Source organism: Crinia signifera, chromosome 2 (assembly GCF_055691185.1).
Source record: "Crinia signifera chromosome 2, ASM5569118v1, whole genome shotgun sequence".
In the NCBI taxonomy this organism is placed as follows: Eukaryota; Metazoa; Chordata; class Amphibia; order Anura; family Myobatrachidae; genus Crinia; species Crinia signifera.
Genome location: NC_139218.1, coordinates 99270545 through 99296550, shown reverse-complemented (window position 1 = coordinate 99296550; position 26006 = coordinate 99270545). Strand labels below are relative to the sequence as shown.

Genomic DNA, 26006 nt, shown 5'->3' with positions numbered 1-26006 from the left:
TTATTTGTGCTGGGTTTCAATGGCACCAGCTAATCATTTTATTGCTTTGGTTTGTTTCATTCAAGTTTGGTTTCATTTGCATTATTTGCATTATATTCCTGAGGTTTTTCCAAAGTGAACTTTATAAATATTCAGCTATATCTGCACAGCTGGTAAATGTGTTATTCTGGGATGTAAGTAAAAAAAAACTGTAACTCTCAGCTTTTATACTTGTATATTGTTATAAGGCAGCACGTATAAGTCTAAAATTAGACATCAGCCATTGACTGCAATTAAAAAGTACCACCATATGGTTGACATGAAATGTGGTAGTAGAAGCATTATCTAAGATCTCTTTATTCACATCTGAATGTAAGCAGGTACAGGTTTCATTTTTCAGCCCCAGGATACTATTTCTGTGACATTCTCTACTATGCAAAATGTGAATGAAAAAAACTAAGCAAAAAAAAAACAAATAATAATATACAGATACATTTTATGAAAGAAAAACATACAGCAGGTTCAAATATCATGTATTATACAACACCAGGATCTACACTTATACTATCAGCTCACACAACTCAATTTTCCTTTATGGATTTTACTTTGTTCTAGGGTTTCTGAATGTATTCCTTACTCCTTTTGTAATACATTAGGCATTAAGCTATATTAAAGCAATCATTTATTATTCAACAACATGCTTGGTGAAATTGCAGCATACACAAATATTGAACACTATAGTTATACTACACAAAATAATACACCTATGTATACTGCAACCTAGGCATGACTATGGTAGGCCAAGTTACCACCCAAAAATGCACATTTCACAGATTTAGAGAAAATGCTCAATTGACAATGCTCAAACTTGCTACATACGAAATCGGTCATAGTTGTTTTATCCAGTTCCCTTTATAGCATACATAAACTTCATAAGCGATCTCCAGCTAAAAGGTGATGGCAAAGACGTCCATTTTTAAATATTACACTAGCCCAGTGGTTCCCAAACTTTTTGAAATCACTGAAATCGAGATATTCAGAAAAAAAATATTAAATCAAGTGCATTGTGTTTATATGTCACAGTTATCTGGTGAGGGACAGGATTTGCTTCTGTTTGTCCACATATATTATGATTGGCAGCCACAAGCACTGGTTTTGCCTGGTACATTGACCATAAATAATATGAATTGATCTTGGTCCACCAACCCAAAGCACCCCTGAAAGTGTCCTGAGGCACCCCAGGGTGCCTAGGCATACAGTTTGGGAACCACTGCACTAGTCAATTAATAAAAGTAATTTAAACACGAGTTAGGTATTTCACACTTAAGGACATGCAGATTGAACGCTTCAAATCCTTGTGATAATCTCTTTTGTTTGTCCTGACAGTTACTCACTCAGATAATCTGTTGAATAACAAATTGTATCACTTAGTAAAGCCCTACATAAGGGATACACAATCCTTAGCTTAATCTGCATTGCTCATCTTGTTGACAGACATATGAAGGAAGACCTCTTTTTAGGTCAATTAAGAAAGACAATGTAATCACTAGACCCCGTCTTGCCAATTAATACAGGATTCCTCACAACGTAGCACAGTTCATGTCCCTGAGTTGATATGAAATCATTGCTATTAGTTTTTATGATTATTTTGGGGGTAATATACAACACTTAAAAGTCTATGGGGGGTATTCAAACAGTTTCCGCCGGCGGCACTCGCCTGTTCAATGATGCCGTTTCCAACAGCATTGAAGTCTTTCAGATTCGCCTTTTTTTTAAGTCGAATCTGAATAGTCAGAAATGGATGATAATTTTCAAATATCTACTTTTCTGGAGAGGAAAAAAACTTAAATATAGCTTCAAAGGCTAAATCCTTTTTAAGTATTGAGCAACTAAGGTTCTAAAAAGGTCCTCTCAGTAAAGGTCCATACACACTGGGCGATTATGCTCAGCGTGTATGGACAGCGATGATCATCACTGTCACTCATCACTGAGGAGAAAGCCGCTCAGTGCATATACACGGAGTGGCTTTCCCCCTGCCCGGCGCCATCAGAGGGGGAGAACGGCTTTCCGTAGAGCAGTGCAATGGAAATCCGTCCTCAAAGCCTCTCATCTGCTGGTAATACCAGCAGATGAATGGCTTTCCCGGCGATGATGTGGGAGCGCGTATCACCTTGGGCCTTTAGAAATGTAAACAACAAAATAAAATGCATAACCAAAAACATCCTTACATAAAACTTATTTCCAACACAAAGGTCCATAAACACTGGGCGATTTTGCCCAGCGTGTATGGAGAGCGATGACCGCTGTCATCGCTAGGGGGAAAGCCACTCAGTGCAAAAATAATGAGCTGCTACCCCCTGGTCGGCCCTGTCAGCGGCGGGCTTTGCATAGCACAGCGCTATGGAAAGACGTCCACAAAGCCGCTCATTTGCTGGTAATACCAGCAGATGAACGGCTAACCCAGTGATGATGCCGGAGCGTGCATCACCGCTCATCGCCGGGCCGTACACACTGGGCGGCTTTGAGCTGAAAGTTGCTCAAAACACCAAGATTGAGAGTCTTTCAGCTCAAAATCGCCCAGTTTGTATGGGCCTTAAGGCAGAATAAAACTTTACACTGTATTTGTACAGCACACTTCAAGTGAAGAACATATATCTTCTAAAGAGCTGAGCTCCATTTCAAAGCAACACTACCATCTATTACAGAAAATAGATTATGGTTGAAGGGAGCGCTGTAGGTGGGAGGATCATCTCCATAGGAGTGTAGCCCGCCACCTTCATTTTTTTTTCTCAATCAGCCAAAAATCCGGAAGAGGAAAAGTCATCTGTATACCGATTTTAAAACCATTTTTTTCTTTTTAAGCAGCACACAACTAAATTGACTGTATGTATTGCATTTTAGTGCTTAATGATGTTTTTTTTTGTTTTTATTAATTGGAATCATGTTAGGCCAGGTTTTCTGGGAATGAAAAACAAGGCAGGCCATAGCTTTTTATAAAAAAAAAAAAAAAGATTTGTTTTCAAAGGAGAAAATTGCATTCCACTAGTTATTGCTAAAGGCAAAAACATATCTACAGGCTGTCTATTTATCTTAAAGAGGCTGCCATGAAGGATTCTGTAGTCATTGCTTGTTTGAAGTTAAGGAAGTGCTCTCGTTTCAAGTACAGTATACTGGAAAAATACATTATTTATGTGTAATTCTACAAAATGTCAATAAATAACAACATACAGGTTGGGTATCCCTTATCTGGATAGCCCATATCCAAAATATTCAGAAAAATTTAGGTTTTCAGAATATTAAATTTGTTGTTGTTGTTGTTGTTGTTGTTGTTGTGTGTTGTTCCCCCCACCACCACCGATGTCCATGTCAGCCATCGTAATCCTCTTCAGCAGCATTCCCTGATCTGAAGGATGCGCCGGAGATGTCTCTGGCGTACCCGCGCAATGTATCCTCTGGACTGCGGAGGCCGCTGAAGAGGAATCCACTGGCACCTGTGGATGCCAGGGGACACCGTGGACATCGGGGGACTATCGGGGTACCATCAGGGGACCAGGTGAGTATGAAAAAAATATATATTCCAAGAGTCACGAGCATTTTCGATAAGGGATACTCAACCTGTAATATACATTGCCCTAAAAACTATTTCAAACATATCTGGCGAACAAAGTTATTAAGAAAAAGGATGTGATATCAGCAGTACATCCATAACAAACACTTCCTCTTCTCTTTTGTATATACTGTTCCCAAGTAATTAATGGAGACCCTGCCATCACAATCTGGTCAAAACATAGTAAGCTATCAATTATACATTCATGTCACCTGAGGTCATACTGAAATCATTTGAAATGCGCGGTTACGGTATACTTATTAACAATTTTTGTTATAGATGATAGGCAATGTCTATGTGGACTGTAACTTGGTCGACCACTAAAGGCCGACACCTAAAAAGGGTTGACATATCTTAGGTCGACACTACCAAAAGGTCGACACAAGCTGATGGTCGACATGGGCAAGGTTGACAGTCGACATGAGTTGACATGAGTTTTTCATGATTTTTTGGTGTAATCATAAGTCGACATGGACACGGAATATATGTACTGCGTCCCCTCACATGGCTCGTTCACTTGCCTTGCTTCAGGCACTATTATATTTCTGATCTTGGATAGTATGAAAAAACACCTTTTTTAAAATAAAAAAAATCATAAAAAACTCATGTCCACCTTTTGACAGTTGACCTTGCCTATGTCGTCCATAAGCTTGTGTCAACCTTTCGGGAATGTTTACCTAATGTAGGTTGAACCTTTTTAGGCGTCGACATACTCACTGTCGACCATTAGTGGTCAACCTAGTGACTGTCAATCTAGACAGTGTCTATCCACTGACTTCATACTGAAATGTACTGGGTGCAAATCAGTTTTTGTGAGATCAGTTTAGAAAACAGGCCCCTCATACCACAACAGCCTATGCCAGTGATTCCCAAACTGTGTGCCTTGGCATCGTGTGGTGCCTCAGGGCACATGCAGGGGTGCCCTAAGCTGGTTTACAGAACCAATTCAAATTATTTTTAATCAATGTACTGTAATACCCTTTTCACATCTGAAATGATGGGTTGCACCCGAGATTTGGATACGGGTCAGTCCCGGGTGCAACCCAGCATTTGCGAGTTGAAGCTCCCTACAGACACTTGGCAATAAGCAGGTCACTGATGTCACACAGGGGCGGGGCGGAGCATCATAGGGGGCGGAGGAGCAGCACTTGGACCTGGCACTGCCTCCTCCCTATAGTGCCCAGCAACCTGGGTCCGACCTGAGTAAAACCCTTCTTTTGACCTGAGTCGGATTGCCAGGATGCTGGACCTGGGATTTTTCTAAAGGTCCTTTCACACCGTACAGTGACCTGGGTCAAACCAGCAACAATAGTATTATAGACAAAAACATCAGTCCTGCACAGTCCCCATTATATCCAATGTGGGCTGCAGAAATGAAACGTTGACGAAATCAGTGATTTTTCTGCACTTTTCATTTAACTAAATACAAAGATAAAAATGTTCCATCTAAAATGATGGAGAAAATAAAGTACACTTTTGCGCATTAAGTAGACCCCTTAACATCTAAAGGCCTAGAGAATAACAACTTTTAACATACAGGAAAAGCTGAATTTAATTGGTCAATACTAAAAAAAAACGACATTTTCTAGGACTTCCCTTGATACAAAAGGACAGTAGGAAACTAGCACTAATTATGTTCTGCTGTTTGACAATAATAATACATAGCTCATATTAAGCGCCTGAGATTTTGGAATGAAAGCCGGGCTGGAAAAGTACAATGTATCCAGGTGCAGTTACAATTAGCAGGTCACATGCTACAGTATAACCTCAATGTCCAATCCCTGGGGCCAAGCAACCATTCACAGGGAATTGTTTTAACATGTTTTGCAAACATTTTATACAACACGCCTCATACATTGTAATGATAATGTATTTTACATAATAATTTAATATAATTATGTCTTAAAAAGGAGAAGGATATAATCAGTATTATTTTAAGAAGGCTCCCACGCATTCTGTGAGTCCAACTGTAGATTAGACAGAGAGATAATGACATCATAGGCAGGACTGTATGAAGGTTGCTTTTAATGACATTTATATGAATATTACAGAACAATAATTACTGCATAGTTTAATATATAGAATGAACCAACTAAGCCATATGGGAGAAAACTTAATTAGCATTACCACAAAAGCCACAGTTATATAAACAATCCTAGAGCAACAACTGTTCAATATTAAATGAAAGGCACATTAATGTGAAACAGCATTACTGTATGTCCTCTACATTATGCTCTACTTGGTAGTGACACTTGTTTTGCAGCCCTGCAATATTACATGGGGCGCATATAGTGCAATGCACTGAGTCTTCCAACCTGTGCGATAAGTACTTAGGAAATAGATTACATATAGACAGTGTACATGTATCTCTCCCCCTCTCTCTCTCTCTCTCTACATCTACAGTGGTGAGATCTCCATTTACTGATATTTACACAAAGAAAAGATATACAGTACATACATACATACATACATATATATATATATATATATATATATATATATATATATATATATAATGTCGATTTCTATTTTAAGTGCACTGTATTGGATCTGCCTGCCATATGACATGAATCCTCAGCAAACGGCTATGGGAATATACTGTGGATGCCCATTGCTACATACACTACATTTCCAGCAGATACAAGCCCAACCTTTGCAGTAGCTGATTATCTGTTCTCATTATTACATTCGCCTATTGTACACCCAGGGTCCTTGGCAACACTATGGTTACAGACATGTCTCTATAGTACAAGCTCATTAATTACACCATGTACAGCAATGGGTAGAGACAGCCCTGAGAGCGCAATGCATAATGCCCAAGCCTGAAGGGGTTAACTCACCTTGGGAATTAGCAAATACTCCTGTGTGTGTGTGTGTGTGTGTATATATATATATATATATATATATATATATATATATATATATATATATATATATATATATATATATATATATATATATACACAAGGTCTATCTATGTAGATAGCTAGCTAGATAGATAGATAGACAACAGACAGACAGATAGATAGATAGATAGATAGATAGACAGACAGACATATATATATATATATATATATGTATACAGACACACACACATCATACAGCTGCACCACTAATCCCATGGCTGGCAGACGTGACTGGCAGGACAAGCAGCCACCGTGCTCTTTTATCATTACCAAGCTGTGATTTCCCCAATTGCCTTTTCTCCCTGTGTATGTTGGGTGCCCGGTGGCCACTGAGCCCCCAGCCTGGCATAACAAGGCTGTTATTTTGCGCAGTACCCATGATGAGAGCAGTGCAGGAGGAGTGGATGGGAACAGGGGAGGGCATGTATGTACAGCCAGAGAATGTAGATTATTAATTGCGAATTGTTACCCTCTGTCAGTAAATGTGGGGTGCCCGGGGTGGCAGGGGCACTAGGCATGACACAGGGCGATGCTGTTACTCACCCAGAAGACGAAGGAGTAGATTATCAGCAGGGTTTTCAGACACGTTATAACTGGCTTGGTCTCCATTCTCCTTGATGCCATGCTACTGAGATCCGGCAGCCGGGTGTCACTGTTGCTGCTCTCAGCCCCTCCTGCCTGCAGTTTATCCACAATCCAGGGACGTCCTTAAAGGGGACGTACTAAAAGGAATGACAGTCTAATGACAGTCTGGTCTGCTGAAAAGGAATGCCAAATGACTATAATGGGAGAGGATTACATTTATATGTGTATATTTTAGAAATTATTACACCTATGAACTAAATTTTTTGTACACATCTTGCTAAGACCATTACACATATGTTACATGCAGAATGATGCGGAATGACGGCTGCCTCCTATGGAATGACGGCTATTTCATTCGCCATCCATAAGCAAAAATAGCATTGAAACAGCTCCGTTATGCGATATTAAGACCCCGATGTTACTGTGATCCCCTTATCGCACGCACTCATCCTGTTCCAAATATGCCCGCCTACACCCCTACTCTTGTAAACATGTCACCTAATGCAGAATGACGGCTGCCTCCTATGGAATGACGGCCGTTTAATTTGCCATCCCTAAGCAAAAATAGCATTGAAACAGCTCCGTTATGCAATATTAAGGCCCCGATGTTACTGTGATCCCCTTAAGGGAAAGGTAAAAGGATGAGTGCGTGTGCTAGTAACATCGGGGTCTTAATATCGCATAACAGAGCTGTTTCAATGCTATTTTTGCTTAGGGATGGCAAATTAAACGGCCGCCATTCCATAGGAGGCAGCCGTCATTCCGCATTACGTGACATGATTATAAGAGTAGAGGTGTAGGCGGGCATATTTGGAAAAGGATGAGTGCGTGCGCTAAGGGGATCACAGAAACATCGGGGTCTTAATATCGCATAACGGTTTCAATGCTATTTTTGCTTAGGGATGGCGAATTAAACGGCCGTTATTCCATAGGAGGCAGCCGTCATTCCGCATTAGGTGAAATGTTTACGAGAGTAGGGGTGTAGGTGGGCATATTTGGAAAAGGATGAGTGCATGCGCTAAGGGGATCACAGTAACATCTGGGTCTTAATATCGCATAGCGGAGCTGTTTCAATCACTCTGAGGTGATTTTGTGAGGTGATAAAACATGTTTTCCAGAGCTAGACTGATTTACAGTAGTTTCAGTTTCAGTGAATTTCCCGCAGAATGAGGAGGACGCCGTTTGTTTTTTACAGGAGCGTCACCTGCTGCCAGTGACGGCGACGTGCAGTAATGGGCACCCGATGAGGTTGTCTATTAAGGAGTGCATGTGGAGGTGCCACATAAAGACATGCCGTCAAAAGGTGAGCCTGAGAGCGGCTCATTTCTTCCCGGGGTGCCGCTTGCCTTTTGTGAAGCTGGTGAGGTTCATTTACGTGTGGTCAGAGGAGATGACCTCAATTGACTTTTGCCAGCGTGAGCTGAACCTGTCTAATAAGACAGTGGTCCTATATAATAACTGGATGCGGGAGGCATGCACAGTGTACTTGCTGGCACAGCCGCAGCGCCGCATTGGGGGCCCTGGACAGATAGTAGAGGTAGATGAAAGCCTTTTTGTCAAAAGGAAAAGTAACTTGGGAAGACTTTTACCTCAGCAATGGGTGTTTGGAGGGATATCCCGCAAAACGGGACAGTGTTTTATCACCGCAGTACCACAACGAGATGTCAGCACCCTTATGGCCGCTATTAACAGCCACATAGAGCCGGGAACCACTATTTATAGTGATTGCTGGCGTGCTTACAGCACGGAGGAATTGGAACGGGCAGGATACCACCATGCCTATGTTAACCACAAGTACAATTTGTCATGACCACCATGGCTGCTACCCAGTTCCCCTGTGCTGTGCCTAGCCCTAAGACTTATATTAGCGTGTCTCCTGCCACAGCGCTCACCTCCGCTCCTGTTCCTTATGCTGGTGGTGTGCGTGGCGTGTACTCCGGTGCCATGCAGGGTCTGGGTGGCGTGGGATATGAGCCGCCATGACAGGTCTGTGTTTGGTTTGGTCTCTGGCTGGAATCGCAGCAGCACATGTACACACAATCCCCGCCGGCTGGTTTCTGTCGCCTCCGCTGGCGGCGGCCATATTTTGGAATCCATCAGCCTATACTGCGCGGCTCCACCTAGTGCTGTCAAACAGCCATCCAATCGCCGCACAGCTCACCCTTCAAGTACTGACTTGCCATGGGTGCTCCATGGGTGCTTATACAATGAAATATCGCATTGCATCGCATCTCATTTAGTGACATGCGATCCTAAGCGATATTTAATTGTATAAGCACTCCTGTGAAGTTAACATGGATATCGCATCGCACAGCACTATACATGGTATGCGATGCGATTTCCCTATGCAGAATAGCCCACTAAGCTATTTGCGTAGTGGGCGCCGTGATAATACACAAGTACCAAATTAATTAAGAAAACTTTTTTTTACGAACAGAGGCCCGCTTATCCCGCATATTCCTTCTGCCCACACCTGGTGCACACAGACTGTGTTGAGTGTGGACAAGGAGCAGTGGTGTGTGGAGGAGCAGTGGCAAAGGAGCAGCGGCGGGAGAGGAGGTGGCACACAGACAGGTAGGCACTCCAGGTGGGAAGGTGACATGGCGTGCGTGACCTATGACACTACCTTCCTCCCTGACACGTTTGAGTGGAGGGGGGGCCCTTCCAAAATTTTGCTATGGGGCCCACAAAGTTCTAGTTACGCCCCTGCATGGGATGATTAGATTGAAACAGTTCTATGTGATCACAAGAATTAGAAGCCACTGTTCATCCAATATTAAAACTTTCCACAGTTAATGGGTGGATAAATTCCGACCCTTAAATGTAAATTGCGGCAATACCTCTGGTCTTTTTCAGACTCCAAAACCTGCGGTAGCCAGGGAGGATGTTCCCAGTTTGGCTCTGACTTCAACCCGCCCGGCAGTCAGCTGCAGTCGGCTGGCCGCCGATGATGATTCAGCAGGGAGTGAGCCACACTAACCTGAGATGGTGTTACCGGTGCTCCGTTCGCGGCTTCCAAGGATAAGCAGGTGGGGGTCTGTCAGCGATGTGCTGCTGTAGCAGAGGGAAGGTGTTAGGGGTATCAGGCAATCCGGGCAGTTGTCAGGCAAGGTGGTCTGTGCCCCGATAAAACCTTGACGCGTTTCTCCGCTATGTAACAGTGGCGGTTTCTTCAGGAGATAATGATTTGGGTGCAAAGGATCTCCAATATTTAACAGACATGCTGTCCAATCAGGCAGGTCAATTTCAATGACCTATTAATCTGTCCAGGTGTGCTTTAACTCATCATGAGCTCTAAAGGGTATGGTGGAGCATAAGTTCACGATTTTTCATAAAAACCTTTCGGCCATAGTATTCAGATAAATAAATAGGACATTAATACAAATAAACAAACAAATACACTTATTAGTAACTTAGTAGCTTAGGGCCTTATTCTGCTCGGTACGGTGGGACCGTATACGGGCGGATCAGGGTTTTTTTTTCATCTGCGCATGCATAGCTTTCGCAATGCGCAGGTGCGGCGACCTCACACCGCTCACGGACGGGTCTCTCCGTGTGAAAAAACCTGTCCGCAAGAGTACGGTCATTGTGGGCGGCATGGGGGCGTTTTTAGGGGAGCGGCCGGAATAATGAGGAAAACTGGGCGTAAACATGGGCGTACATGGGGATGTGCACCAAAAATGTACGGTGCTACAATCGCTCGATCGGCGAATGCGCCGTGCATTTAAGCCCAAAAACAGGCGGACACCAAAGATAACTCCAGACCACCCCTAGAGATACCGTATAAGAGCGGACGCCTGGGTCTGCTAATTAACGCTGATTACTACACAAACACATACACCTGAATGTAATAAGCAATGCTGCAGCCTATTAAGTGAAAACCATTATTTCACTACCTGCAAGCCACACACAGCCCTTAAACACATTGGAAGCATATCTTTCTACACTTTAACATGTAAAGGTTGGTTTCATTTTAGGTAAGATTCATTCAAAGACCTGCTTATACAGTATATGTCAAGGTAGTTATTTTATAACCATCTACACCCATTCAGAAAGTGTTTTTGGATACTTTAAAAAGCAGGACACTCAATTCACAGAAGTCAACATGTGTCAACTTTTTCACTGTAACACAAACAGAACTTTATTTAAAAGTTAAACCAATGTGGGGACACATAGATAGTGATTAAAATGCCACATTAGAACATAATAAATATACATGTAATAAGGGTTAAAATGTTGTTTTATTAGGGTGTTTATTAAGGTAGACAATTGAGTTAATAGAAAACAATTATTGAATAACAGTTAGAATAATTAATTAATTGTCTTAATTATAGTTGAAAGGCAAGATTTGCAGTGCCATATATGTGAAGGGTATGCCACCGTGCACGGACGTACGCTCACGATCGGTGACACACGCTGAGTTTTCCATTGAAAAAATGCGAGACACGTCCGTGCACTGTGGCGTACGCTCAGATATACGGAAGATGTCGGTGTGAAAACGGAGGAGACCCGTCCGTATACGGTGGCATACGCTCTGTTGTACGCCATTTAACGGTGTCTAAGCGGAGACCTGTCCGTATACGGTGGCGTACGCTAAAGTGTACGCCACTCCCCATTGTCGGTGTTTGTGACCGTCCGTATGCGGCTTTTCTGTGGGCGGACTTATGCTCACCGTCCGCGTAGGGAAACGTACGGTGAAACGGACCGTACGTCCGTTTCACCGACCTAACCAGAATAAAGCCCTAAGTTACGAAGGAATAGCATAGGCTGAAAATGTATTACATGAGGGGGTAACAAATAGATCAAGTTACTCAGTCTTTATATCCAGAGCTGTGTCTCAGATGGTAAGGCGTCGTGCTCACATAAAGTAAGCCACATAGTGTCACAGGTTCAAATCCACTGTGAGCTCTCTCTAATTATTTATTTTCCAGAAAATTTCTTATTTTAAGTATTTTATTAGAAAACTCCATTTATTGTATATCTTATGTTGCACGAAAATAATATTTTCTAAAAGAATATAAATATATGTTGTATGTTTATTGTTTATTTATATGCAGATTTTTATCTATCACGTCCCCATCAAGAATTTACATGTGTTATCTCAAAAATTAAACAATAAAAATAATAATAATATTAATAAAAACAAAATTATTACACTTAAAAAGAATATATAACTAACGCAACTATTCTATGCCAAGTTGTTACTTCAGGCTCTATGTTTCCTATGCTTTGTACTGTAACCGGATACTTAAGTGTATGATACATGTGGAACAATGTTTTTTGTCATGTACTATTGTACCAATAATTTGGAACTAATAAATTTTGATTGGATAAAAAAAAAAAAAGAATATATAACATGATAATAATGCAAATAGCAAATAATCATAAAGACATATATTAATATACCATATAAATAGTGTGAAGTGAATATGATCATAGAAGTAATCCAGATATATATATATATATATATATATATATATATATATATATATATATATATATATATATAAAGACGTAACAGCAATTTATCCAACAGCAGGAGCAAAAACAGGAGGGCAGAGTACATAGATCGATTACATATATTTATTCAACTTAATTTAATCAGAAAATATGTATACTGATTAAGGGATCTTTTTCAAACATTATTCAACTCGATACATTCATTAAAACCTGCTGGATGTAATGTATTTAATGCAAAAATCCAGTAGGCTTCTTTCCTACAGAGATGGTTAAATCTATCACCTCCCTTGGGGGTGATATCGATTCTTTCTATACCTTGGATATTTAAATTCTCTAAATTCCCATGATGTTTTTGTTTAATATGTCGAGACAGGCTATGTGTTAAAACTCCTTTCAACACATTCCTTCGGTGTTCCAAGAATCTGGTAATCAAAGAACGAGTGGTATGACCAACGTATTGTACTCCACAGGTACACGTAACCAGATATATGACATAGGTCGAGGAGCATAGGTCGAGGAGCAATCAATATAATTATTAAATGTATACGGTATTTCAATGGCTGAGGATGTAAAAAGGGTACCTGTTTTCATAAATTTACAAGTGATGCATTTAGGTCTCAAACATTTGAAGCAGCCTTTGCTTTTGTTTTTATTCACAAATGTATTTCTTTTGTTATCGTTGGTTATGTTGTTGGAGAAATTACTAGGTGCCTGGGAATTTTTAAGGGTGAAATTATTTTTGAAAAGTAATCTAGGATGTTCATCGAGTGCTTCGGCCAGAAATTTATAATTTTTAAGCATCCTATGATTTCTAGTAATAATATTTTTAAGTTGTCTGGAGTGAGTGTTAAATTTAGAAACAAAATTTAGAAACAAAATTTGGGTTCCCATAAAAGTTGTTTGGGATAACCAGATTCTATCAATTCTACTGTTAATTCTGCTGCCTGTCTATTGCAGTCTGAATCATCAGAACAATTGCCTCTGATCCTGAGATACTGACTTTTGGGGAGATTATTAACCCGTGGGCGATAATGACTGCTTCTATAATTTAGAAAATTATGACAATCAACTTCTTTTTTATGTGTCAATGTATGTATTGACCTCCCCACAGCCGAGAGTGCAACATCCAAGAAGGTAATCTCCTTGTGGTTAATAGTGCTTGGGAATGTTAATCCAAAATGATCAGTGTTAAGATAAGAAACAAATTGCTGTGCTAAAGAAAAACCTCCATCCCAAACAAAAAAATAAATTGTCTGTGTACTGCCCATAGTACACCAAGTTCGCCCCAAATGGACCACTCCAAATAAACTCCTCCTCTAAGCAGCCCATATATAGGTTGGCAAAACTGGGGGCAAACTTGGTGCCCATGGCGGTACCAAGGACCTGTAAATAATTAACCCCATTAAAAGTGAAGCGATTGTGTGAAAAAATAAACTGCACTTAATTAATAAAAAATTTGTGTGTGGTGTCGCTGAGGTCACTTTCCGAAATCAAATAATGTTTCAAATATTCAATCCCTCCTATGTGTGGGATATCACTATATAATGATTCGACATCACATGTCAAAAATAAGTAGTTGGAATTCCAATCAAGATCTCTAATGTTTTTGTAAGTATGTGTCAACAAATGCTGATAAATTAGACGTGAGGGACCCAACACCAGAAATTATAGGATGCCCAGGAGGTGAATTGATGGATTTGTGGATTTTTGGTAAATGGTAGTATGTGGGAAACCGGAAACGGGTTTTTCAAGGTGAAAAAGGGCTGATGTGAATAGCTTGAAACACGTTGGTGAGAGGAAGCACACACAGTAGATGGTGAGACCCTTTACCTATTTCCAACTGGTAATACTCTTCCCTTTACCTGGATATGAGGAGAGAGTTTTTTTGGGCTCATCTATAACTGTGTGGATATTTTTAATCGTGTTTTATTGCATACCTTCTGGATTAAATTTTTGGTACTTGTTTCCTATCTGGGCGCCCACGATCAAAATCGCGGTGATCGGGGGTAAAAATCGCGGTGATCGCGGTCATCGCGGGCATCGCGGGTAAAATTGGATGGTCGCGATGCCCGCGATGACCGCGATCACCGCGATTTTCCCATAGGGAACAATGTTAAAAAGGCTGATTGACCGCGATTTCACTGTTAAATGGCTCAATTGACCCGATTTGGCCATATTAACCCTGAATTAGGCCCAATTAACCCTTAAATGTCCCCCCCAATTTTTGACGCCACCCCACGATCGACGCCAACCCGAAGCGTGGCGAGCGCAGCGAGCCCGCGAGGGGCGGCGGTACGCGTCCTCCGACCTTTTCATGCCCTACTATCCACTAGGGCGTGGTGTGAGAATATAATAGTGTGGCGAGCGCAGCGAGCCACCGAGCCCGAAGCGTGGCGAGCGCAGCGAGCCCCGCGAGGGGACGCAGATACCTTCACTGTGAAGGCCGCGAGGGGACGCGCATAATTGTGAAGGTATCCGCGTCCCCTCGCGGGGCTCGCTGCGCTCGCCACGCTTCGGGCTCGGTGGCTCGCTGCGCTCGCCACACTATTATATTCTCACACCACGCCCTAGTGGATAGTAGGGCATGAAAAGGTCGGAGGACGCGTACTGCCGCCCCTCGCGGGCTCGCTGCGCTCGCCACGCTTCGGGTTGGCGTCGATCGTGGGGTGGCGTCAAAAATTGGGGGGGACATTTAAGGGTTAATGGGCTCTGTGGCCCATTTAACATTGATTCCTATGGCCAAATCGGGTGGATTGAGGCATTTAACAGTAAAATCGGGTCCATCGCGGCTTTTAACATTGATTCCTATGGGAAATCGTGAGCATCGCGTCGCGGGCATCGCGGGTACATTTATGGCCGGCCGCGACGCGACCGACGCGATTTTTCAGGTTTAACATGGTTTTCAATGGGAAAATCGCGGGCATCGCGTCGGTCGCGTCGCGGGCAGGCATAAATGTACCCGCGATGCCCGCGACGGGCGCCCAGATAGGAAACAAGTACCAAATTTTTTACTAATGCTGAACGTCCCGTGTTGTTGATTGAGAGAAGAACCTGTATGGACAGCTATGAACATAGGGCCTCAGTTTGAGGTGAGTGCTGTTTCCATTGGTTTCCAGTAGCAAAGTGGTGGGAAGGTCTAAATTGAATGGTTATATTTGGATCTACCAGACAAAGATACCTTTTTGGGAACATAGGGCCTTGTTATAAGGTCAGTGAACATTTGGATAGAACACTAGTGGATTTCAGGATAAAAGGGAGAAGTCGCTAAAAGCTGCAAAAAAACCCAAAACAAAGAAACCTTTATGGGTACATAGGGACCTTATTGGAGGTCAGTAGGGTTTTCTTGGAGTCTTTACAGAAGTACAGAAGACCTTGAGAAAATCGTGTTAAATTTCTACCACCGGATAGAGGGATGATGTATTTGGGATAGCGCTGAAGTGTATATCAATTTGTTTTTGCAATCTGTCGAGTGGTGGAGAGCTGGTGCTCCACAGATATACATATAGCTGCAATCCTTGGCACAACCATTTTCCTGTTTACATTTTTGTTTGTGATCATTATTAAGAAGTTACTGTAGTCAAACTCCCGGGATGTGGGTACAAGAAGAAAAATGACCCCAGATTAAAAAGATGGATAGTATACCAGACCTATTGAGATTGCCAACAGCAGTTACTATACCTCAGATCAATTCCTGTAGAGCTGTCCGCACAACTCTCTCGGTATGGCACAAGTTAGTCGCTATTGATACAGACATCTGCTTACCCTCCCCACAACTATCGTTAACGTCCTTGGCGGCCCTAATTCCTGACTTAAATGTAGGTCCCTGGGTCCCCTTAGGTTTATTGTCAGTACAAGACTTCCTTTTGGAAGGGAGAGTAGTGCCCTTTTCTCAGCTGCAACAGCAATACCAAGTCTCGAAACGAGACTTCTACAAATACTTACAGATAAGGCATTGGCTTGGTAATTTCCTGTCTAAAGCCCCGGTTAAGCTCTGCATACCAAAGGTTTTGGTGTCTTTCTTCGAGTCTACAACTGCTAAGGGAGGTATTTCTCGCTGGTACAGACACATGATCTCTATAGGTTCAAATAAGAAGTTCCCTTCTCAGTATCAGTGGGAAAGAGATCTACCAAACACGTTCTCTGAAGAGTGTGGAAATCGATTTTCCGCTCATGTTTCAAAGTGTCAAAGTGTGTTAATCACTCGGAGATGTATTATAAGCTGGTCCACAGAGTTTACCTTACCCCAGACAGACTCCATAGGTTTTGGCCTTCTGTCTCCCCTCTGTGCTGGAGGCAATGTGGGGGGGTGGGGAACATTTTACACATCTTCTGGTCCTGTACGGCCCTAAGCTTTCCTATGGAAAGACATTTTTCACCTTATAGCGAAAGTACTCAACCAATCTATCCCTATGAACCCCCTAGTCGCACTCTTTCACTACTACCCAGGGGTGTTGCCGGCTGGCGACAGATACCTCCTGGGTCACATCTTGATAGCAGCCAAGGCTTCTATCGCCCAACTCTGGAAGTCCTCAGATCTCCCTAGTATACAAATGATTGAAAATAAAATACATAAGCACTTCCTATTCAAAACCTCAGACATAGCTTATTCCTCTAAGGTGTCTTCTATTCACATTAAATGGTTCAGATGGACTGAATACAGGGAACAGCAAGGTTACACATGCGGACGCAGCACCTATACAGATCTATCAGTGCTGCACTAGTTTAGAAGTTACACAAGTCCGACACTCCCTAACATAACCCTATTTTAATAGGCCGCTCAGATTTTGGGGCTTCACCCAGCAGCTTCTGTTATGTTCACCATTAGACAGAATGATGTATTGCTTTAACCTGATAAAGACATATTTCTTGCATGTGATGTATGCACATTTACCTTATTTCTTTTATTTTATTTTACTTTCTTGTCGTATTGCATTGTACTGTATTGTAATTTATTTCATTTTCTTATCCCTATTTCTTTTATTTTTTCCCCCGATGTATGTCTGTAATGTTCGTATTTATGTTCTCAATTAAAAATTCAATAAAAATGTAATTAATAAAAAAAAAAAAAGATGGATAGTAACAATTGTATAAAAAAAAGCCAAATAAATCTTCCAAAGAGATATAGGGCCAGATGCACTAAGCTTCAAAAGTTTTAAATGGACAGTGATAACCAACCAATCAGCTCCTGTGTGACATTTTTCCAACACAGTCTGTGACATGGCAGGTAGGAGCTGATTGGCTGGCTGTTTATCACTCACCTGTCTATCACTTTTGAACCTTAGTGCATCTGGCCCATAAGCTGAACTTCCAGGTGAAGCTGTGTCAGTGTCTGATTGCACCACCACTTTTTGAGCAACTGGACTCCATGCGGGACATGCAAAAGCCAATCTTGACTCTTTCAAATTTACATCAGCTCAATGGGTCTAATTCTTGCTTGTACGCAATGGTGAATTATCACGCAATATCAACAGAATTTGCATGTGTCGCAATCGCAATGCAAATGTGCCACTATGATCCCGCTCACAGTGAGGTTTATATCGCAAAGAGATTGACAGTACATGACCATTTGAAAGTGTCACCTGGAAGTTGAAAGGGAGGTGTTGGCAAAATGCAGGCGCGCAATGGCCATTTTCGGGAAGGCTATTGTCATCAGCTGCAGACTCATACATACTAATACATGGATCTTGCATCACTACTGCTGTGTGTGCATAGCCATAGGGCTACCCTTTTCCTCAATATTCCTGTATAGCCTGTAAATGTGTGTGTAATTACAATTATGTATGCAATTAATCCGGTTGACATCTCTGTTCAGCTTCATTGCTAACATTAGGAGTTCCGCAGCTGAGAATATCTTAATTAATTTGCATTCAAATGTGAATTGGCCAAAATATCTGTTGGTAGGTGCAGGGATCTAATTGAGACCTACTGAAATTACATGATTGTACAAAAAGATTGTACAAAAAGAAAAAAAAATTAGATTACCATTAATTTTATCCATGCCATTGTCATTTGTTTTTATTGATTTCTATTTATTCTGATATAAACAATGCTGCATGCCAATTCTTTTTGTCATTTTCAAATAATTTCAGAGAAATATATGGGGGAAATTTAATAGGATGAAAGATTCAGAAAGTGAGAGATTTGGTAAGAAATCTCAAGTTTTTTTAAAGCGGCAATCATTTACACTGCAAAACTAGTTTGAAGTGTAAATGATTGCTACTTTAAAAAACTGGAGATTTCTTACCAAATTTATCACTCTCTGAATCTCTCATCCTGTTAAATTTCACCCATTGTTTCTTCTTTTTTTCATAAAAGGGTACCAAGACATTTATCCATGTTTGCTGTACATGTACAGAATCAGGTCACGTTTGTTTTGTTTTTTTCAGATTGACCAGCAATTTTAACCCCTTACCGACGCAGCATGTTTTTGCCTTCCTGACAGAGACCTTTTTTTTTTCAAATCTGACATGTATCACTTAAGTGGGGATAACTTTTTTTTGCTTTTACTTATCCCAGTGATTTTGAGATTGTTTTCTTGTGACACATTGTACTTTAAATTAGTGGTAAATTTTGGTCGATACAGTTTTTTTTGGTGTGAAAAATACCAAAATGTCGTAAAAAAATTGTACATTTTGCTATTTGCAAAATGTAAAATTTTCTGCTTGTGAGACAAATAATCATACCACTCAAAATAGTTAATAACTAACATAGACCATATCTAAACTTTATTTTTAAATCATTATTTCAACCTCCTTTAATTTTTTTGGACACTAGGGGGCAGCAGAGTCTAAATTTTACACATCACACAGTTTAACGCTGCTTTTGGCTGTTCACGTTTGAACAGCCAATCGCAGCGATCGCCCATGACGGGGGGCATCGCTGCCCCCCCTGGGCAATGAGGGAGGATGTCTGCTGTCAGGGACAGCAGACATCGTCCCTCTGTCACCGCGTCTATAGACGCGGTGGCACTTCAAAGGCATGACGTACATTTATGCCATGTGTCGGGAAGTACATCCCGACCATGACGTAAATGTACGTCAAATGTCTGGAAGGGGTTAAAGAAACCAATTAATGGTATGCGAATGATAAACAACCAGCCAATCAGCTCCTACCTGTAATTTTTCAAACCCAGATGGTAACATGACAGTTAGGAGCTGATTGGCTGGTTATTTATCACTCTCCATTGTATCACTTTTTGAAGCTTGATACATCTGGCCCTAAAAGTATAACAGAATAAATATATAGTATACATGACCAGCATATGTCTGCAGACAGTTATTAATTTATCAATGCAACTGTCAGCATATCAAAAATAAAAAGCAGTATAGCAGCTCTTCCAATACACCCATGAGGCGGCTGCCCAGTGTCGTTTTTTTTTTATGTAGGATGTTGCCAGTAGCCTTGATCCCCAGCTTTCTTAATGTTCAGTTTTATAATAATTTTTCCATTGCGAGATGGGTTTAAAATTTACCCTCTGTTATCAATGTTACTTTTCCAAGGATTTTGGGTACACAATATTTTTTGTCCTCCATTTCTGTCAAACCCGCATTACTTTAGTTCATTAAAGTTTTTATCCAAATCCATCTAGTAGCAGGCCCTGTGCCCATGACCTCCCAAGGCCGGCTATTAAAGGTGGTAGATGCAGTGCGCTTCAGACCACCTTCTCCATTAATTCTGGGATGTGACTTCCCGTTGCTGCAGGAGCTGGTTACCTGGCATGACTTTAACAAACTGGCAGCCACTTAGGCAACTCAGGGGCCAGAGACCAGAGACTACCAAAGCTTGGCATCTGGGAGACCTACTGCAGCTACTGAACCACCCCAGGAAACCAAATTGAAGACCCAATGTAACCCTGTTTTTGAGAGGATATCTTTGCAGGAAGTTGGGCGAGACCAACACTATGACAGCAATCTGGCACACGCCTTTGAGACTGTAAAAATAGTTGGTACTTGTTTCATAGCACGGCCACAACGATCATGATCGTGGGCATCGTGAGGAAAAATCGGGGGCATCGCGGCCATCGCATGCACTAAAAAATCGGGTGCGATGGTACCGACGCAAAGCCCGCGATTTCCCATAGGGAACAATGTTAAATGCCTCAATTTACCCGCGATGCCCCCGATTTCCCATAGGAAACAATGTTAAATGGCTCAATGTACCCAAATCATCATAGGGAACAATGGTAAATGGGCCAGAAACCCCCAAAAACACCTGAACATTAAAATGTCCCCCCAAAAGTAGTTTACGCCACCCCACGATCAACGCGAACCCGAAGCGTGGCGAGCGCAGCGAGCCCGCGAGGGGTGGCGGTACGCGTCCTCCGACCTTTTCATACCCCCACTATCCATGTCGGCGTGGAGTTGAGAATAGAATAGTGTGACGAGCGCAGCGAGCCACCGAGCCTGAAGGGCTCAACAATGTCAGAAACAAATTTATGATGCCACCGCAGTCAAACGGTCATTAAACCAGGAGACAAGGTGCTAGTCCTTGTGCCCACTACAAATTGTAAAATGTATGCTTTGAGCGCCTTGAGTCCTGTTGGAGAAAGTGCATTATATAAACTTACTTACTTACTATGCTCAATGGCGGGCCCTTATGAAGTCATAAAGGCGGTAGGACCGGTCAATTACAAGGTTCAACAGGAGGGTAGATAAAGGGAGGTACAAATCTACCATATAAACCTGTTAAAACCTTGGAAGGGCCAGTCAGCCCTCTTTGGTAACATTGAGGTACCCATTGAAGTCACACTTGGAGAGAAACAGGAAGTGGTGAATTTGGTGGCATAGTACCAAGATGTGTTTTCTGCCATTCCAGGAAAGACACAGATCATTCAGCATGATGTTGTGACTCATTATGGGGTGGTCATTAAACAAAGATCACATATCCGCCTAGGGGTCATAAAGGAGTCAACCAGCCAGTGGAATAATCCTATTGTTTTAGTACCTAAGCCTTTGGGTGCTTTAAGATTCAGCAATTACTTCTGTAAATTGAATCAGGTAGATGAGTTGGTAGAAAATCTAGCCAAGAGTTAGTATCTTACCCTATTGATCTGGTAAAAGGATATTGTCAGATTCCTTTGACAGAAGCTGCTAAGGCAAAAACAGCGTTCTCTACCCTAGAGACATATCAGTATAAAGTGCTGCCATATGGTTTACATGGTGCCCCAGCAACCTTCCAGAGAGCTATAAATAAGTTGCTGTGGCCCCACAAGGAATATGCAGCAGCATATTTAGACGACATTGTTATTTTGAGCTCTAACTGGGAATCACACCTACCAAAGGTACAGGCCATAGTAAAGTCTCTACGGGCAGACAGTTTTACCTACAACCCTGTGAAATGTGGCATTGGTATGATTGAGGTCAATTATTATACACTCTCAGTTTTTTTTGGTAATAAGGGAATTCCTAACTGTGTGGCACTACTCTTTCTATATATTTGTATACACTATATTTGTTCTTTTTAGTTCAATAAAGTTGCCCCTTAGCAGTTTACTACAGCAGCCCCCTTAATAGTCCCACATAGTAATCCCCCATACTAAATCCTCCATAGCAGTCCCTTATAGTAATACCTCATAGTGATCCCCCATAAAGTCCCCCTATGTAGGTCCCCCATAGTTGGTAGGTCCCCTATAGTAGGTCCCCGCAGCCCTCCCAGTGCTGTCTGAAATCACTAGCCTGAATAAAAATGGCCGCCGATCAGCAGGATTGATATAGTCCAGGTCTCACAGTAATCCAACTGTGGAAAGACGACATTCGGCCTCGTTCTGGACTTTTGCCGGTCCCATTGAGCTGCTTTTATGCCGCCTCGGATCAGGTAGGTTTGGGGGGGGGGGGGGGGGGTTTGATTCACTAGGAACCGAAACCGCTCATCCACAGTAATTAATTCTCTCTGTCTGTGTGTACAAATTGTGCTCACTCTCCAAAACACTGCATTAAACAGACTTTAAAGTATGTGTAAAAAATATAATTGGACGTAAGTGACAGTGATGAGAAGGACGGAGCACTGCAATGTAAATGTATTTTTATATTATTCTTATATCATAAACTGAAAATTTACTGATCATTACTTAAGGTACAATCCTTTATTATTATTGTCAATCAAAGAACTAGATTTATATGGACACAGTATTATTTTATAATATCAACTAATGTGCTTTTAATTGAACTGGATAATTGAAATGAATGCTTTTATTGATAGTAGGTTATTAATCTTAGTTTGCCTCATTTGCATTAGCATATTCAGACAGCCAAATAGTCCTAAGGGGCTGAAATGGAAATCCATTTGAAGTAAAAATATCTTCAATATACATTTAACAGTGGTTTAGTGTGAAAATATATCAAATGATTGACATTCAAAAACACAAAACTAAATGACATTCTCAACCTGTGATTATGCGGCTAGAAGTGCTGATGTTGCGTTATAGACCTATAGGCATGTCCACAGAGCACCGTGCCACTCTGTTATTTACAGTGAGGTGCGGTAAGGACAGTGTGTTACGCCAGGACTGAACTAATTAAGAACCTTGTGTCATAGCTGGCAAGTCTTCGACCAATAACAGTCGCTCGCTGTTACCTTACAGCTGGATATGGTCACTGGTACTTAGGTGACCACCTAAACTCGGAAGGTAAGGTCTTATATAATTCAACCTGGTGATCCTAGACTGATATAGGAAGAACAAAGTACTAGTTCCTACCGGCCACTACCCAGATGGCAAGACACGGACCAATCAATTGGAGGTCACTGATTGATGATGCTGACTAGAGAAAAAAAACAAGTGCTGCGCTCGGTAATGATTTAAACAAATAATAATAAAGAATGAATATATTTTAATTAATAGAACATGATTCATGTATCATACATTAAAAACAACATTAGATGAATACTGGGACCTAGAATGGTACGAATGAAAGTAAACCTGCTCTGGACTATCCAACTCCCGGGAGGAGTCCAATTTTATTTCAATTGGGCCAATGGAGGCAAGAGGCAAGATGTGAAGCCACTGGAGGTGTCCCTTAGGCTGGATGAATGGTAAGTTGTCAGGGGGATCCTCACCAGAATGCGGTATGCTGGAATATTGCCGCTGAAGGTGTCCCGTTCCCATAAAGTGGGTGAACCAAAGCCGAGGGTCCTCTGAAGTGTATGTTTGCCAATTGAAGGGGTTGCAATGCTCCAATGGAGGGAATGGATAGTAAACGTCCAGATGTTTGAGCAGGAAAAAAGTTAGTTCCCAAAGTAGGTCCCAGTTCTATAACGAACGCGTTTCGCTGTCTCTTAAAGGGCAGCTTTATCAAGCTTGATAAAGCTGCCCTTTAAGAGACAGCGAAACACGTTGGTGATAGGACTGGGACCTACTTTGGACACTAACTTTTTTTTATCATATATGGCACTGCTTGGATATGTGTAGCCATCAGGAGCGTCTCATCCATACGCAAGTGGCTACAGCATTATCATATTTCTGCATATCCACTGCAAATGCATTGAATCATGCTGCACATGAATCTGGTCTAAAGAGTGGATAAAGAATCCTGCATCATCTATTATGTTTGGTAAAAATAAGCCCAATATCATTATTTTCTTCTCTATGGTTAATTTGTATTTTAATTTTGCATAATATCAGATAACTTCCTAATGACTAGATGTATGTACCTCAATAACAAGAGACATTTTCATGTTATTTGCAAAGTGTCAATTTCCCAGGGAATAAATTTTTTATTAGAGATGTATGCTTACCCCCGTGCTTTGGTTTTGCTTTTAGTTCGTTGTTGGGTTTTGGTTTTGACAAAATCATCCTCACATGTTTTGGATCTGTATTTTTTTCAACAATTGCTAAAACCAGCTAAAATCACATGATCACATTTTTTGATCCTACAACGTTATTAACCTCAACAACATTCATTTACAGTCATGTCCACTCACCCTGACCTCCTCACAGCTCAGAACATTGATTCCATCCAGTTTAGGACAAAAGATTGCACCGGGCTAGCTAGCTGAATAAGCTAAGCAGTGGGTGGCAAAAAATATATGTCAGATCAACTTCTAGCATGGCACATCCAGGAAACAGTGCAGTGGCAGACAGGATTGCAGTTTATTAGGTGTGTGCAGTTTACACAACCTCATAGAACTTATCAAATAATATTTTTATTAATCAAGAAATTGATAATGTCATGCCTGAGGCTTGGACTTGCTCAGCAGCTGGAGCGTAGTGGAAGCTGGGGGGTTTGATAACCTGTGCCCACATATGTGGGTGGACCTCAGGGATTGAGGTGGTGCTGAGAAGATGGAGTCCAGAAAAGGTAAGTATAAATTATTATAACCAAAGAATTATATAAATTATTATAAGTACAGCAACTGTGAATCAGTGAACACTGAAATACTGAGACCCGAATGGAACCGGTGCAGTTTGTGGAATCGATTGGAACCAAATAGTAATGGAGACTGTAACTGGTAACAATTGATGAAAGATGATTATCGGAGTTGTCCAGTGGTGGCCATCGATGATGAAATGGAAATGAGGATGATATGCAATGCAGATAAGTAACGTTGCTCAGGCCAGATACCAATAACACAGGCACTTGAGGAAGATACAATGATGATTACATTTACATTTGAGTCAGGTAACATTATTGGCTGTGGGAAGTCATGTTACCTGATCCAAGATGGCCGGCCCATGGCCAGGGAATGGAGGGAACTCCGGCATGCATAGCATGGCTGTGGCCTGCAAACATGGAAGATGAGCATGGCAGAAGGCCTTTTGGAGCAGGTACCTGTTGCAGAAAAGACACCACCATGGTGTTTGGATGAGTATGGCTGGACGGACATGCGCCATGCTGCACTGACGCCAGTTCGCCCACAGTCCGCACACTGGATCTTATTCAGATCCATTCGGTCCTCCATGTGTTTGCACATAGGACCACTGTTGAGCATCTGCGCATGCACAGTCGCCTTTCTATGCACGTGCAGATGCAGGGTGCGTGCACCCACGGCAAACTGGTTCGCCCTACACATCGGACAGGGGGCGGAGAAGGGCGGGGGGCGCCATCGAATGATTTTTCCCTGGCACTGCGGACGGCAGGCGGCGTCTGATGGACTAGCAAGGCTGCAAAATTCGCAGCCTTGCGAGTCAATCAGAATAAGGTCCACTGTACCGCAAAGCAAGCTTAGAGAGACACTTGAATGGTAAAAAAGTGTTTCTAAGTTTCTGGATCATCACATATCAGAAGGAATGATGGATTGATTTGTAAGTTAATTAAATTCTACTTATTCAAGTCTAAAATTTTGATTTATGAGAGCATTGGGAATGGTATAGAAAATTCTTCTTTTATGCCCTTTTCTCTCCTCATGCTACAATTCTCGATCTAGGCCTCACACATATTAATTTTAATTCATAATTCAACCAATCAACTGATCATTCTGGTGTTCTGTTAGGGCCATTTCTCTCTCCAGAAAGAGAGAGGTTGCTCAGAGCAACC

General features: G+C 41.7%; 1 protein-coding gene across 1 annotated transcript in view; it reads right to left on the bottom strand.

Moving 5' to 3' along the window:
• Positions 1-7194, bottom strand: part of TSPAN7 (tetraspanin 7) — a 98572-nt gene extending 91378 nt beyond the window's left edge. Inside the window, exon 1 of the mRNA XM_083172614.1 lies at positions 7036-7194. Within this exon, the coding sequence (XP_083028740.1) occupies positions 7036-7116 (81 nt within the window). The 5' untranslated portion in view covers positions 7117-7194. The remainder of the gene's footprint in view (positions 1-7035) is intronic.
• Between the last annotated feature and the right edge of the window lie 18812 nt (positions 7195-26006).